The sequence below is a fragment of the Protopterus annectens genome, chromosome 13.part0 (assembly GCF_019279795.1).
Source record: "Protopterus annectens isolate FY-2018-M chromosome 13.part0, PAN1.0, whole genome shotgun sequence".
Lineage (NCBI taxonomy): Eukaryota > Metazoa > Chordata > Ceratodontiformes > Protopteridae > Protopterus > Protopterus annectens.
The window spans coordinates 243,586,804-243,601,954 of NC_056747.1; the positions used below are offsets into that span (position 1 = coordinate 243,586,804).

Below are 15,151 nucleotides of genomic sequence, written 5' to 3' on the forward strand. Positions count from 1 at the left end.
AATGGTCTGAAAAACCAGTAACGTAATTTTAACTTCTTGATGTAACAACCTAAAACTCTCCGATACTAATAAAATAATCAATTTCAGTTCTCAAATTACTCCTTTTGTGCATCCAATGCTTATTTTTTCCAAAAGTACATTTTACCGCTTTTGATCACATCTAAAATGACTTGCTTTTTGCTTATGTCTTAAATCACAACTGAAGTCTCCCACTACTATCACTTGCATAGTTACATTCACATTAATCAAGTATTTTCCTAAACATAATCTTTCTCTGTTTTTGCAAAGTGTATGAGCAGAGTATAATCAACCTATATATTTGGTTCTTCCATTTTATACCTTACTATTCTTCCTAATACTACTAGTGCATAATCCAGAATTTCTATACATTCTTTACATAAAATTGCTATGCCTGAGCATTTTTCATCTCCTACGTTCCATATAACCCATTAACTTGTATTCTGTTATTCTCATGTCTATTAATACTACAATGTCCATATCTAACATTCCACACCATTCCAACACTCCTAGCCTTCGTTGAACATTCTTTATATTATCCACATTGATGGCTAGGAGTCTCACCTTGCAGAAAAGGATTTTGTTGCTTTTACCCTTTTCCCTTTCTTGTTTCCTCCTATACCTATATTTTTAAATTTGTGTTTTCTATCTTTCACTCTTTTCCCAATAGAATTTCTTTTACTTTTAACTCTTATCCACTTATCTTCTCCTTCGCACTCAAATTACTTTTCTTCCTCTAGCTCTTTTTTCCCTCAAGCATTCTTTTACTTCCATTGATCTATTTTCCTCATTCATTTTTCTTTTTGTGTTTCTTTTGTACTACCCGCTAAAACATTCTCCCTATCCTGTGTATAATTCTCTGTAGCATTACAGTCCATCTATCAATGTCTTATTTTTTCACATTTTATACATTTTTTGCTTCATGACCAATTTTTCCACAAATAAATAATTAATTAAATGATCATTTTTACTACACAAAAACATGTTTTTGGTTGTCCCCAATATCTAACCAGTCCCTTAATCCCCTCCACATTAAGTACACTTGGCAAATGCATTACCATTTGGCATTTTCAATATAACACCACATTCCCACCCCTACCCCCACAGTCCATAAACCTCTACTGTCATAGATCTCTGTATTGTCCATTACATATATATACATATACATATATATATATATATATATATATATATATATATATATATATACACATACACACATATACATACATATACACAGTTTTTAAATAGTCTTTAAATCGTCTCAACTTCAGTTCGAAATCGTATAAATACTCATTTTTTAGCTTCTCTGTTAAATACCTGTACAACATAAGTTCCAATTGTTTTCATTCTCTCTCTTTACATATTGTTCTAAGAATTTTTCCATATAAAAATGCCAAAAAATATCTTTGTTAATACAAATAAAAGGTCTTGCCTCTCGGGATTCAATACCCAGTGGTGAAAAAGATGCGGTCCCATATTTCATACCGGTCTAGTTCCTTTTCCATTTTGCTATTTAGCCTCACCCGATGCTTTCTTCTTACTTCTGCTGCCTTCACTTCTTTCACTTTCTCTTGCAGTCTATGCATATGATTTCTTTTTTCCTTCCTTATTTCCTGAACTACTACTACTTGAATTCTGTCAATTATTTATCCCCATAACACTGAATTCTAACTCTCCAGTTTGCTCTGTTCAATTAGTTCTTTCAAATAAACATCCTGCAACCCTGCCTGACTGAAGGGTTGTAACAATACAATTGGGTGTTGCAGAATCTTCTGCAAACAAATTTCACTGAAATAACTCCTCTGAATCCACCATATCCACTTTGATGACTTCTTTCTGCCTTTTACTCAACTCTCCTCCACTTCTTTTCTCCCTTCTCCATTTTCCTCACTCCACATAACTTGTGACTCATTTATTGCCATACTCAGCTCTTCAGCAGTTCGATTAACAACTTCACGACCATCAAAAACCTGAAAAACCTGTCCTTCCTATGCCATACTCGACTTTAGACCTCCTGCTTCTCCACGCTGCCTCCTCGCCTGGACCAGAAGACAAAGTATAATAATGAATTTCATCCCTGTACCGAAAAGTGTAGGGGAAGTTCCTAGTTGCACTGGCCAAATTTTCCCCTAGTAGTATAAATACTACTTAAAGTCTCCCCTGAGAATTAGCCTAGCAGAACTATCCTGATCAACAAAGGATGGAGATGGATAGAGAGAGACAGATATTTGTCTGGCAATAAAGAGTAGGGCTCACTTTTCAAGCATATGAATAACTTATAGCTGCACAAGTTTTCAATATATAAATCAAATAATATGCAACTTTTCCCTCTTTGAATGTCAGACACGCAGACAGGAGTGATATTATACAGTCTTATTCCTTAAAGAGGTCAGAAGATGGTATTTCAAGATGCAAAGTTAAAGTACAGTTTGAACCTATAAAGTTTAATTTAATGGCTGAGACAACTCTATGGGGCTCTGGAATACAGGCATTAATGAAATCTGGGAGACCTAGGATTGACTAATGACCCAGATACTGGAGGTGTTGGTAAGGAAAGGTGGGAGTGAGTGGCCACGCTGGTTTGCCAGTCATGGAGGGACAGTAAGGAAAGGCATATAAAACACCATTGGGTAGAGGCTGCACCAGGGCATCCAAACTCTTGCAAATGGCAGTGGGAAACAGGTTAAAAAATACTTGCGACGCTTGGCATTGGAGAGGAAAAAAGATGCACAGACTGGTAAACCCTGTTTTGGTCATCTATGGGCTCAAGCTGAGGTGCAACAGCCTGTTCACCCACAGAACCTGGAGGCTCTCTCAGGTACCTGGAGTACTGAAAACAGCTGTTCTTGGAAGGCCCAGTCCTGAAACCTCACAGATTCCATGCAGAATGGAAATATACCACACTGATACCAAGATATCCAACTGAATGGAAATATGGCCTTGTGGGAAGTTTCCCTGCAGTGTTTGGAGCGACAGAAGAACTGCTCTCATATCCACAGCAGTCACATATGGCCTAGATATCAGTGACTCAACAAGCTGTACGCCCATGTTTGGTGATGGAAGATCAGTGGCTGTGGGCTCCATTACCACTGTATGTGGTTGGAATTCATTTCCATTACTGACACCACACCGCAGCACTGGGGGTGTTGAACTTGGGAGTGTGCTGTCCTTTAGAGAAGATGTTAAACTAGGTTACCATCTGCCAGAGTATGGGGTGGATGTAAAAGATCCCACAACATTTACAAAACACAGGGAAGGCTCCACAGTGCTCTGGACAAATTTCCCATCATCAGTATGAATATCCCCTCAGGTTTCTCTCTCCCCCCCTGGAAAAAAAAATCTGGACTTAGTGGGACTTGCACAGTCAAAGGCTTAAAAAAATATTCTTACATCGCACTAATTGGTTCAAGCAGTATCTATCCCAGGGCTGATGCATCTTTAGTCAACACTGTGGAAAACTGTATGAAGGATTTACACACTAGAAGATTAGTGGCAAAATTCCAGAAATTTACATACCTCCTACATGCCTCTAAAACCCTGAATGCAGCCTCCAGGGGATCCTTCCCATCTCAATAATATACTCAGAAGGCCTACATTGAAATGTTCATGTGGTATCTGGCATGAGGCATCATCAATTAACTCTGGTGCCTTGGCAAGAGGAAAGGGGCACTGCAAGACCGCACCAACCACAGATACAATGTCAGTATTACCCTGGGGGTAAAAATTCCTAACAAACCCTGACACTGAGGAAACAACATGCAAATGTCAAGAGTTACGATGGGGTAATCTGGGACTCCACAGCACCCACAATGATCCCCAAAAATTGAAATAATGTATAGACAGACCCCCCCCCCCACCTTACTCTGCTGTTGGTCAACAGGAAACAGTCCAAGCTGTAGTAGAACACTCAGGTGCCCTTTATTCACAAGTAGGTTGTCAACACCAACAAGCATTCTGTAAACACCCTTAGAGCTCATGCTGGAACAAGAGAAAGTGAAGAAAAATTAAGATAGACTATTTCCTAATCTTTATGCAGAGGTTAAATTCCTGACATTCCAAACAGCACATCTAGTCTCCTTCCTCTTCACAGCAATGGAAGGAGGGTCTGAATGGCAATACAAAATTATAAAGGCATTTGAGTAGCAAGTTCAAGATAAGAGTGAGATCCCCTGCCTCTCTTTTTTTTCTTTTTTTTTTGTTTGTTTTTGCACTAAAACAAAAGAATTGTGAAACTACCATAGTCCTTGCTTATAACAACCCTAGTCACCAAGGACCTTGGCCTCAAGGCCAGTGTCTACACTGGACCCAAAGCTGGAGAACATGCCAGCACCCAGGAAAACCCCTGATGTTAGGAATGCAAGGTTTCAGGAGAGCCAATGTCTCTGCTAACTCCTTTATGGGCAATATTTTACTTGACTGGCTCACCTGGAGTTTCGCTCAGGAGTGGGGGGTTTGATTGATGATTGATTGATGGCCGAACCTGCATATGAATGAGGCATGACTGACATGCCAATATGAATCACTTAAGGCCGAAATGTAACACAAGCATGATAACTTTATAAACTCAATAACGAATTCTCTGTCATTTATTACTGTTAAAAGTTGTTGATTACAGTAAAGGATATTATACCCTTGTTGCCTATATTCATTCAGTAACAGATGTTATTGCTCGTGTCCTGACAGTCTGGTTGAATATTCATTCTATGAACGTGATGTCAAGCAACGCGGGCAGGCTTTGGGCAGTGCTTGCTAATGTGCATCTGGTGGGCAGTGCTTGCTAATGTGCATCTGGTGAGCCAGTCAAGTAAAATATCGCTCCTTTATGTCCTACTATTGGAGCCCATATAAGCAACACAGCAAATACTAAATGTTAAAAACTACAGATTTTTGCCTTAGGCTAGTTAACCCTGAGAAAGCTGCAGAGAATACGACAGATTAAGTGTTACCCAAAATTCAGAGTAACAGCTCTAAAGGCATAGAAAAATATAGCCCAGACTACGGTCCAGGTGATTAGAGTTCAACTAGGTGCTCAGGCATCTGCTGGAGCTGGCATGGGGGAGAAGAGCAATGATGAGGCTTACGTATGCTTGCCTCTCTTTTGGGGCTTACATATGCTTGCCTCTCTTTTGGGGGAGGAGCACATGCTTGCGAGCACAAACTCTGTGGTAGAATCTACAATGGAGACCGTAGATAATGTGACACTAGCCTACTAGGGGCATGGCCAAGTGATCACATTACATGGAGGTATGGCACATATTGCAAAGACCAACCCCTTGCATGTGAACGAGTATGCAGGGGTGTCAAGAGTTGAAGCAGGAAAAACCCAAACCACCCCTTATGTTTGCCCTACTGATGTTCCCCCATCTGGCAGCTCTCGCCTGGTGATAGGAAACAAATAGGTAAGTTGACAGTATGACAGTTGGCAGGCAGTGGACAAAAATAAACACTTTAATAAAACAGTGTAGTTGTTTGTATGTACAAAATTTAACTGGGGAAACAGTTTATCAATAGTCAAACTGGGCATACAATTCTGGAGCTACAGAAGGCAACTCACCAACCTGTACCAAGAGAGATTCCTTACAGTGTTTCCAGTTTTAAAAAAAGAACATGGACACCTGAATATGGATTTAAACATATAACCCTTACATTAACAAGAGCTGGCCACACAAAATACTTTATGGAGCTGGTTAATACACAGTTAAACTAAGGAAAAAAATAATAAAAGCAGGTGCCTATTGCATAAAACTGAATTAAAAACATACACAAAAAAAAAACAAATAAAAAAATCATATTTCCTCTTAAGAAGGTGTTAAAGTGATGAGAAAAAAAATGCAAAGGAGTTACATTTAGGACTGAGAAGAGAATATGAAACAGAATAGCGACAGTGAAAATGGAAAGGAAGTGAAGTGCCAGGTCAAGAAAAACAATGTGTTGTCTAGTCACAAAATTCAAACAGGAAAGCGATTTTTCAATGACTTCTTATACTTTCAAATCTGTATAAAACAGCAGATAATTACGGTGTGAAATTTGTAAATGGGAATGTAGTACTTTATGTGATGCAGAGAATGGAAGGATACTCTGATCACAAATACCAAGCCACAAATCATTCATTCCTTACCTAGGCCAGGATAAAACTTGGTATCAGTAGCAACCTTCAGATCAGTGTTTGTGAGAGAAATGGGCAACTTTGGCAAGGCAACTGCAGATACACGGTCCAAGTCAGTCGTGGCAGACAAAATTCGCCACTTCAGTATCATTGGTGGCTTGTCTCCAACTGCAGACAGACAAGAAAGTTATAGTAAATAAAGACTGTGTACAACTCAAAAAGCCACATATGCAGCCGTTCTTCTAGTACACCCTGCTATATAACATTCAATTGCTTGCCTTCAATACCTCAAAGCCTGCTACCTCAAATTGATCCACAGCTTAAACTAGAAGTAGCAATCTTTCAGTCCAGAAACCCCAACATTAAGTGAATGCATCCCAGTTCTCATGTGGTATGTGCATTACCGTAATCCCCTGAAAAGGTGTTCCAGATGAATAAATGTGCTGCCTTCACTGAGTGAATAAATGCCTATCGATGCAACACTAGTGTCAGCTACTGAGAAATAAATCACATGCTTTAGAGGGAAAAAAAACCCATCACAAACAAATATTACATATATGCATGTGTGCTGTCTGTATGCTCAATTTCCACATTTACAGCAATATCATTAAAAAAACTTATGAAAGTAATTGCATCAGGTAAGAGAATGCAAGATAATGGGTGAAAATCCTGACAAATGATATGGTTTCTGAAACTAGCAAAGTTGTAACTGTTTTGCAACATAATTTGTGGTACCTTAGTGATAAACATTTCTAACCTCAGTGTTGCCTTAGCAAAAACCATTTTGTGTAGTACACATTTGCAGCAGCATTTATATTCAGGAGAGAGTGACATGTACCTGTTAAGTAGTAATTATGGTTTCATTTCAGTACAATGTAGTTCAGGGTACAATACAAGAATTAGAACAACAAAACATCATCTTTTCAGTTAAGTGTGGAATAAAGGAGTTAATTAACTTCAGACTACACTACGTACAGCAACTGTGACCTGCTTCAAAGGCAAGACTGGCACCATTATGAGAAATATGGGCAAGCATCTACTTTTGAGCAAGACGTATACAAAAATTACATGACAAAAAAACTAAAGCAGTGCTAGAAAGGACTAATCACGATAGAAAACTGCTGAAGAACCAAGCTCAAGCGGGAGGACAATGACACAAAAAAAGAGTGGGTAACAATGTCACAGTCAGCAGACATATTCAGTTTCTGTTTTCAAGACTTGGGCCCCATAGGTTCATTCTCACACCATCACTTTCTGTTGTCAGAGGCCAAATAAAGAACTGTCGTACCAAACTATGAAATGCAGTTATTTAGATTCCTGGTATACTTCGAGCCCCCCCCCCTCCCCTCAGCAGTTCCAAAGCATGTTTTTTGTGCACTTACCTACAGGAGACAGCTGCTGAAAAATGTTATTAACCGGTAAGCCCTCCTTCCGCAAGGACCAACACTCCACAATACTGCTTGCCTGATTGCTAGCACATAACAGCACCTTAAAGCAAACAAAACTAAAAGTTAGTTTAAGAAGTCTCTTGTCTCCATGTCCAGATGTCTCTACAAACTGCCACCAAAACCTTGAATACGTACATGTTAGGCTGGTGGTAAAAGCAAATTAGAAGTAGCATCTCTTTAAATAGAAGATAGTGCAGTGTTATAATGGGTGAACAACTTACACAAAAAAATGTATCTGCCACTCAAAGCATGGATCACTTTTCTCCCTTAGCAGACATCATCCAGTGGAGATCAATATATTATGCGAACAAAAGAACTAATGAAAACTGTAGTTCTACAAAATGGATTAAATGAAGCTGTGTGCAAACATGTCACAACAGAATGAAGCCACAAGGAGAAAGCTACTAATCTCCCCCTGCAGGTCCACAGATGAGCAGCGAACCAGACAAGACAACACCAAATAAATTAATTGCTGGGTATGGCCTGCTACAGTCAGGAGCAAAAAATGGAGAGTCTATTTTTTAATGATAGAAACTATAGTGACCGCTGTATGACTACGGCAAAACAGGATCTACCTATGAGCATTTGTAAGTATCAAGTTAAAAGGTAGATGCTGATATGCTATACCAAAGCAGGGCAAAGAACGTCGTTTTGTTTAAACAAACTGCAAATGCCCATTTTTTCACTCCAGGAAAACTTAAATTCGTGGCAAGATTTGTACATATGAACACCATCAAAACAAAGCAGTAAGATGGGCTTCATCAAGCCCACCACACAGGTTTATTTTCTGTCCAAAAAGGAACAGACAGTTAAAGAAAGGAGCCAAACAGTATGCTGGATTTCACAATTTGTCAGCTTCATGCAAAAGGCTGAATCTTTATAAAAAAGATGATGTTTTTATAAACTAAATTTCTCACGTTTATGTGCAAAACAATCCTAAACATGTGGAATATACTGGGAATATGTAGTTACTGCTGCAAAACCTGGAATATAGAAAAAGTGCTACATTTCCCACAAATTCACCATCATCATGAGATCACACCCATAAACACAATTACTAAAATCTAGAAATAGCACTACCAATATATATATATATATATATATATATATATATATATATATATATATATATATATATATATATATATATATATATATATATATATATATAAGAGAGAGAGAGAGTCACGAAGATGGACTGTGGTCTGCTCTTTCAGGAGGTGTACTATGAGTGGATTTTGTTCAACTCCCTACGTCCTAAATCATTTACCAAACTAATGATCTCAGATTCATTATCTAGACATAAAAACACAGGTTCTGCAGCATGTAATATTTACTGCCAACAATACAAACATCATTTCATAATATGAGTTCTACTGCACTTCTTTTGCTCTGAAATGACAATGACATCATTGAGCATTCACACTTTCTTTCACTTAAGTCAACCCGATTGAAATTCTGTTCTAAAGTGGTAGGTCGTCTCAGTTTGAGAGCACATGAAATCCAATTAGCACAACTGCATGGCAATTTGAGTTATGCATTTACTAGTTATACAGCCCAAAAAAATGAATCAATAGCTTATGTTTCATCATGAAATGACCCAATCAGCAATAACGGGAATGGCTTGGTTTTACTTAACACAAAGAAAACAGGAGTGGGAATCTGTTCTGCCCTGTCTACATACTACAAAGTAATAATGAGAACAACAGCTGTAGAATTCATATTTTTTTCATTCCCTGCATTGCTTTACCTGTTCAGACATATCCCGTGTCAGAAATTTCAAGTGAGTCACAGCTGGAAACTTGTCTTTCCGAGCCAGGTCAGTCGTGCAGCGCATGAAGAGAGAGGGAAGGATCTCGGTGTCGATTTTGCACTTTTCATTCACCACACTAACACAGACTTTATAGAACTGCACAGGTGAGCTGCTACTCCCATCTGATGTTGCCACAACAATGTTTCCACCTCCTGTAAAGGCAATGTCAGCCAATGCCACCCTGCACCGCAGCCGACAGAGACTCTCAGTGGAGGTTAGGACCTGGCCACTCGGTTTAAGTAATGACACAGTTACCAAGCCACTAATTGTCACTGCAATCCAACCTTCCATTGGCTTCCCTCCAAACAGCGTCAAAGATGGCGAAAACTTCACTCTAGAAAATTTGTCTCCAAAGTTTGAGACTCCAAACTATAGGAAAATATTTAAAACAAAAACACAACACAGTTTAAACAACTTATTTGTACAAAGTTATACTAAGAAATCAATTTTGTTTTCAAAGAAATACATCAGTTACATTATTGTTGGCAAAATGGCTGAGAGAAACTCCATTGCATTAACACTCAGTAAAGTCTAGCATCCAGAGAAACGTCATTGTAAAATATGCACTAAAGCCAGGCCTGTGACACTGCAGAGTCCTACAACAAGTTAAAAAAATCCTGTACTTCCACTGCTCTCAGTACCACCACTCTCAAAGCTATGCTTATATATTTGTTACACACACACACACACACACACACACACACACACACACACACACACACACACACACAATACGTACTCCCCTCTGTATGAAGTAAAACTCTGTGCTATCTATAAAAAAAAACACGCTCTACTGCCCCTTACTAAAATACTACGCATTTTAGAGACTGTTTTGAGATGCATTTTACAAAATCATCATCAGCCCCCTTTTTTCTACATGGGGTTGCAGCATTGTTAACTGTCACCATTTCTCTCGATTCAGTGCCACACTCCTGCCTTCTTCAACACTCATGCCTGACAGTCACAGATCCTCTTTCACACAATCCATCCATCTCTTTGCTGGATGGCCTCATTTCCTCTTACCTTCTTCCTGTCTGTCCCAAATCTTCCTCACCAGATTGTCTTCTGCTTTTCTGCACATGTCCAATCCACCGTAATCTGTTCTCTTTGATCTTTTCTGCAATTGGAGCTACTTTGCCCTCTGCTCTTATGTCCTCATTTCTTCGTCTGTCCCACAGTGTGCATCCTACCACCCATCTCAGGCACTTCATTTCCATCACCTCTAGCTTCTTCAACTGTTCTGCCTTTACTGCCGGGTTTATGTACCATACAGTAGTGCTAGTCACACCACTGTCTTGTACACCTTACTCCAGCTTTGTTGGCATTCTTCTGTCACAGACTACAACTGACACACTATGCCAGTTGGTTGCAGCCCCACCGATTCTAGCTTTGACCTCTTTGTTCAGACTTCCCTTCTCCTCAACCACCCCTCCCAGATACTTGAAGCTGTTTGCCTGTCCCACTATCTTCCCTTCTATCTCTATTCTCAGCTTCTTCTAATTTTCCCCAATTTGCTACCATTACCACCATCTTATCTATGCTTAGTCTCATCCAATGTGCCTACAGTTTTGCATTCCATTCTCTTATCCTTTGAAGTTCTAGCTCAGAGTCTGTCTGTAATGCCACATCATCTGCATACAGCAACTTTGTTGATCCGTCCCCTACAACCTGTTTGCTAATGTAGTCCGTCACCAGTAAGAACAGCGGTGGGCTCAGAGCTGAACCCTGGTGTACACACACTACCACTGGGAACTCCTCTGTGAAGCTGAACACTGTTCATACTTGAATCACTGAGTCCATGTACATAGCCTGCACTAATTCTGCCAATGTTTCTGGGACTTCAAACCACTGCAATCCTGCCCAGAACAGCTTTCCTGGGACCTTGTCATATGCTTTCTCCAGGTCTAGAATGCCCAGTTGGACTCTCTCATCTCTAGCCTCTTCTCAAGTACCTGTCTCCCTGCAAACATCGGGTCAATTGTGCTGCATCCTGATCTGAATCTGAACTGATCATCTCCAGTCTTACATTCTACTACTCTGCGTACCCGATCACCCTCTCCAGAACTTTCATGTAATGTGATAGGAGTTTGATGCCTCTTTACTGCCCACAGTTGTGGATGTCCCCTTTGTTCTTGTACAGTGGCACGAGTATGCTTATTCTCCAGTCATCTGGAATATGCCTTTCTCTCCACACTGCTATTAGTACCCTCAGGAGCAATTTCTCCCCATCTCACCCAGCATCTTTATCATATCTGCTGTGACCACATCTGAGCCTGCTGCTTTCCCTGACTTAATTTTCCTTAGTGCTGTTCTTACTTCTTCCAGGGTGGGCTCCTCTTCTCTCTTCATAGGCTGTTTCTGGGGCAATACAGCATTTGTAGGATTTTCTTCATTTAGAAGCTGCTGGAAATACTCCTTCAATCTGCCTTTGATGTCCTGTGGACTGGTGAGCAGGTTGTTGCTGGCATCCCTTATGAAGGGTGTCTGACTATCTTCTTTATCTTTCCGTCATTGCCTTGCAGCCTGATATAGTTTCTTTGTGCCACTTTCCAGAGGTTGGTAGAGTGCCTCTGATGCCCTATTCTTTGCTATTGCAACTTCTTTCTTAGCTTGTTAGCCAACCAGTAGTCCTTCCTAGCCTGGTCAGTCTTTTCTATCTTCTACTTCCTCCTTTCTTCTGATGACCTGCTGACTTCTGCATTCCAGCACCAGCTTTCCTTCTGTACCATATTTCCATACCTGGCTCAGCCACATATCTTTTCTGTAGTCCTAAAACATGCTGTTTTTAGGCGCTGCCATTCTTATTCAACTCCACCTATTTCCTCCTCTTCTTAGTATGCTAGAGCCCTCAGTAATTCCTTGAACTGTTGTACTTTCTCTCGAGTCAACTTCCAGGTCTTCAGCCTGGTCTCTGTTGACCTTAGAGTCTTCTCTGACCACTGCTTGCGGCTGATTGTGGCAACCAGTGGTTTATGCTGTGGGCCGACTGTTTCACTGGGGATGACTTTGCAATCGTGGATTCTACTCCAGTGCCTTTTCCTTACTAGGAGGAAGTCTACCAGAGTTGCATGTTGGCTACTCGTGTACATGACCTTGTGACCATCTCTCTTTCTGAACCATATGTTGGCTAATATCAAGCCATTTGCCAGAAAAAAAGTCTAGAATGGCTTATCCTTCTTTATTCCCGTTGCCCCACCCATGTGGACCTATGCAGTCCTCATATCATGGTCTCCCTGTCCAGATATGTTCATTCGAGTCACCCATTATCAACACCAATTCATGTTGTCCTGCTTTATCTAGTAGGTCCTGCAAATGCTGTCTGAATGCACTCTTTTCCTCACTATCACAGCCCTGCTGTGTGGCATAGGCTGAGATAATGAATACTGCCCTATCAATACACTGGAGTCTGATTGTCATGAGTCTGTCATTAATTCTAATGATATCCCTCACTGCCTTCTGAACCCCCCCCCCTCACCACAATTCCTACGCCATTTCTAGCCTGTCCCCACCTGAGTAGTAGAGTCTGGATCCCAAGCCAAGTGGCTTTGCTGCACTACCCTTCCATCTTCTCTTGGCTACATAGGATGTCCAGCCTCCGTATCATCATGTCACCCACTTCCAAGTTGCATCCTGTCGGTGAATCTACATTAAGTGTAGCAATTCTCAGTTCATGTTTGGCAGGTTAGTTGGTTTTATGTCCCACTTTCGCTCAACAGAGCTATCTCAGGTAACCCAGGCTGGGCAACTAGACACCAACCGGCCAGTAGCTTAATGACCCAGAGTTGCTGGGCTTTTATGGTGGGCACACACAGACCAATAGGGGCACATATACCCCTCCCACTGTTAGCAAGGGTCCCTGGTGTAGGTTAAAGTAGGCTGGGTCCTCTACCCACTTGTAACTTGTAACTATCCTTGCCCATTTTGGCGATATTAGTCAACATGACTGAATCAACTAGATCCATATTTTACACTGTTGAGTGGCTAGCCCTGCCACGGCGCTCAGTCTGTAATCAGTGCTCTCCTATATTGAGGATACTGCTCACCACAGTAGAATCTGTGCTGCTGCCCACAGCTCCATTCACTGGTGAGTTTGAGATGGAAACACTCAGCCTGTTTTGCGGACATGAGAGAAACCCGAGGAAGACACAGGGAGAACATGCAAATGCCAAACAGGCATTGGTCAGAGGTCAGGATCGAACCTTGTACCTTGTGCATAGGAGGTGAAAACGTTAACCATTATGCCAACTGGTCTCTTAAAGACAAGTACAGGTTACAAATACAGTATCAATTTAAATAAAACTGCACTTTTAAGTCTACTGTCAAAACATTCTGTGACAAACCTTTTCAACGTGCAGAGCCAGCTTGACACCATTATGTAGCCAAGACAAAGCCACGATTGGGTCACCTTCCACTGTGCTACCCACAGCACTCTCCCAACTGTTAGCAAGGTGGTCTTTCATGCGCCAGCACTTAATCTGTCCATCTGCATCAGCTGATAATAGACGGGAACCTGAAACACATTCAGAAGAGTTTGTAATTCTCAAAGTGGGTGTCAAATCACATTTTACTTTCACAACCAATGGCCTTTTATATATATATATATATATATATATATATATATATATATATATACACACACACACACACACACACACACACACATATATATATATATATATACACACACACACACACATACATTTACACACACACAAACATGTAGAGATACTTAGATATATATGTATACATATGCACGCATACACACACACGCACATTGTATATATTTATAAAAATATATACATACGCATGCACACATATACATACATAAACACACAAACACACTAAAAAGCTGAAAAGAGGAAAAATGGCATTTCAGCGACTTTCCTATAATGGACTGACAAACTGCTACAAGAACTTTTAATTTAGTGTCTGACAAAGTAATACAGCTCTTTGGCAAAAACAGGTCAGCTCAGCAACATCTTTAGAGAAATCAAGTAAACTGTACATGATGAAAACGCTAGGCAAAATGAAAGACCAGAAGTCAAACACAGAGGTAAACAGGCGTGTAAGATGACTGCCAATACACACCTGCCAGAAGGACCTCTGTCCAGCACAGCCAAATGAATGTACTGGCAGAACCAAAATATGTCAACAATTTCAAAAACCAATTAAGTAGTCTGGCTTAACCATTCTTAAAACTAGATTCTAAAATAGAGGCTATTGAAGAAACAGGGTGCTTGCCCCAGGCTTTCACTGACCAAATTGCACAATTCTATCAACTTAATGTTTCGTTCCACTTGAGGTTAACTGTCTGAACAATTCAGCCCCATGGTAGAATTAGTAACTTCACTAGTATTAGGACTTCCTACTTTCACAATACATGAAAGGGTTTTAAAACTGCCCATATTACTATACAAAGCATATGTGACAAAAATCTCACATTTGCAAGGCTAGCTGTGACAATATAAAATTTGATATGACTGCTGTTACATAAACCTGGCTATGTGCTTTTACTAAGAAACAAGAAAATTCTCACAAGGATACACTTGTGTAGTTTTATAACTTTATAAAAACACTATTAAAGTTATGTTTGGTAAAAGGAATTTCTTCGTCAAGACTGCAACATGCACAAGTAGGAGCTTGCGGAGTTGCCATCATTTTCTCAGATTTACTGACCTACAGTCTGGTACTGGCATTTTCTCTGCATTTCTTCTACTAAGCCTACACCATGAGCTTAATACACGTTTGAACCTGCTACACACC

At 40.2% G+C, this 15,151-nt stretch overlaps 1 protein-coding gene across 1 annotated transcript in view; it reads right to left on the bottom strand.

The window, feature by feature from the left end:
• The window catches only part of MED16 (mediator complex subunit 16), a gene marked incomplete in the record, with an annotated part of 716,440 nt that extends 702,544 nt beyond the window's left edge, over positions 1–13,896 (bottom strand). The window contains 4 exon segments of the mRNA XM_044053797.1: positions 6,140–6,295; positions 7,510–7,615; positions 9,326–9,757; positions 13,729–13,896. Coding sequence (XP_043909732.1) covers positions 6,140–6,295; positions 7,510–7,615; positions 9,326–9,757; positions 13,729–13,848 — 814 coding nt within the window.
• Between the last annotated feature and the right edge of the window lie 1,255 nt (positions 13,897–15,151).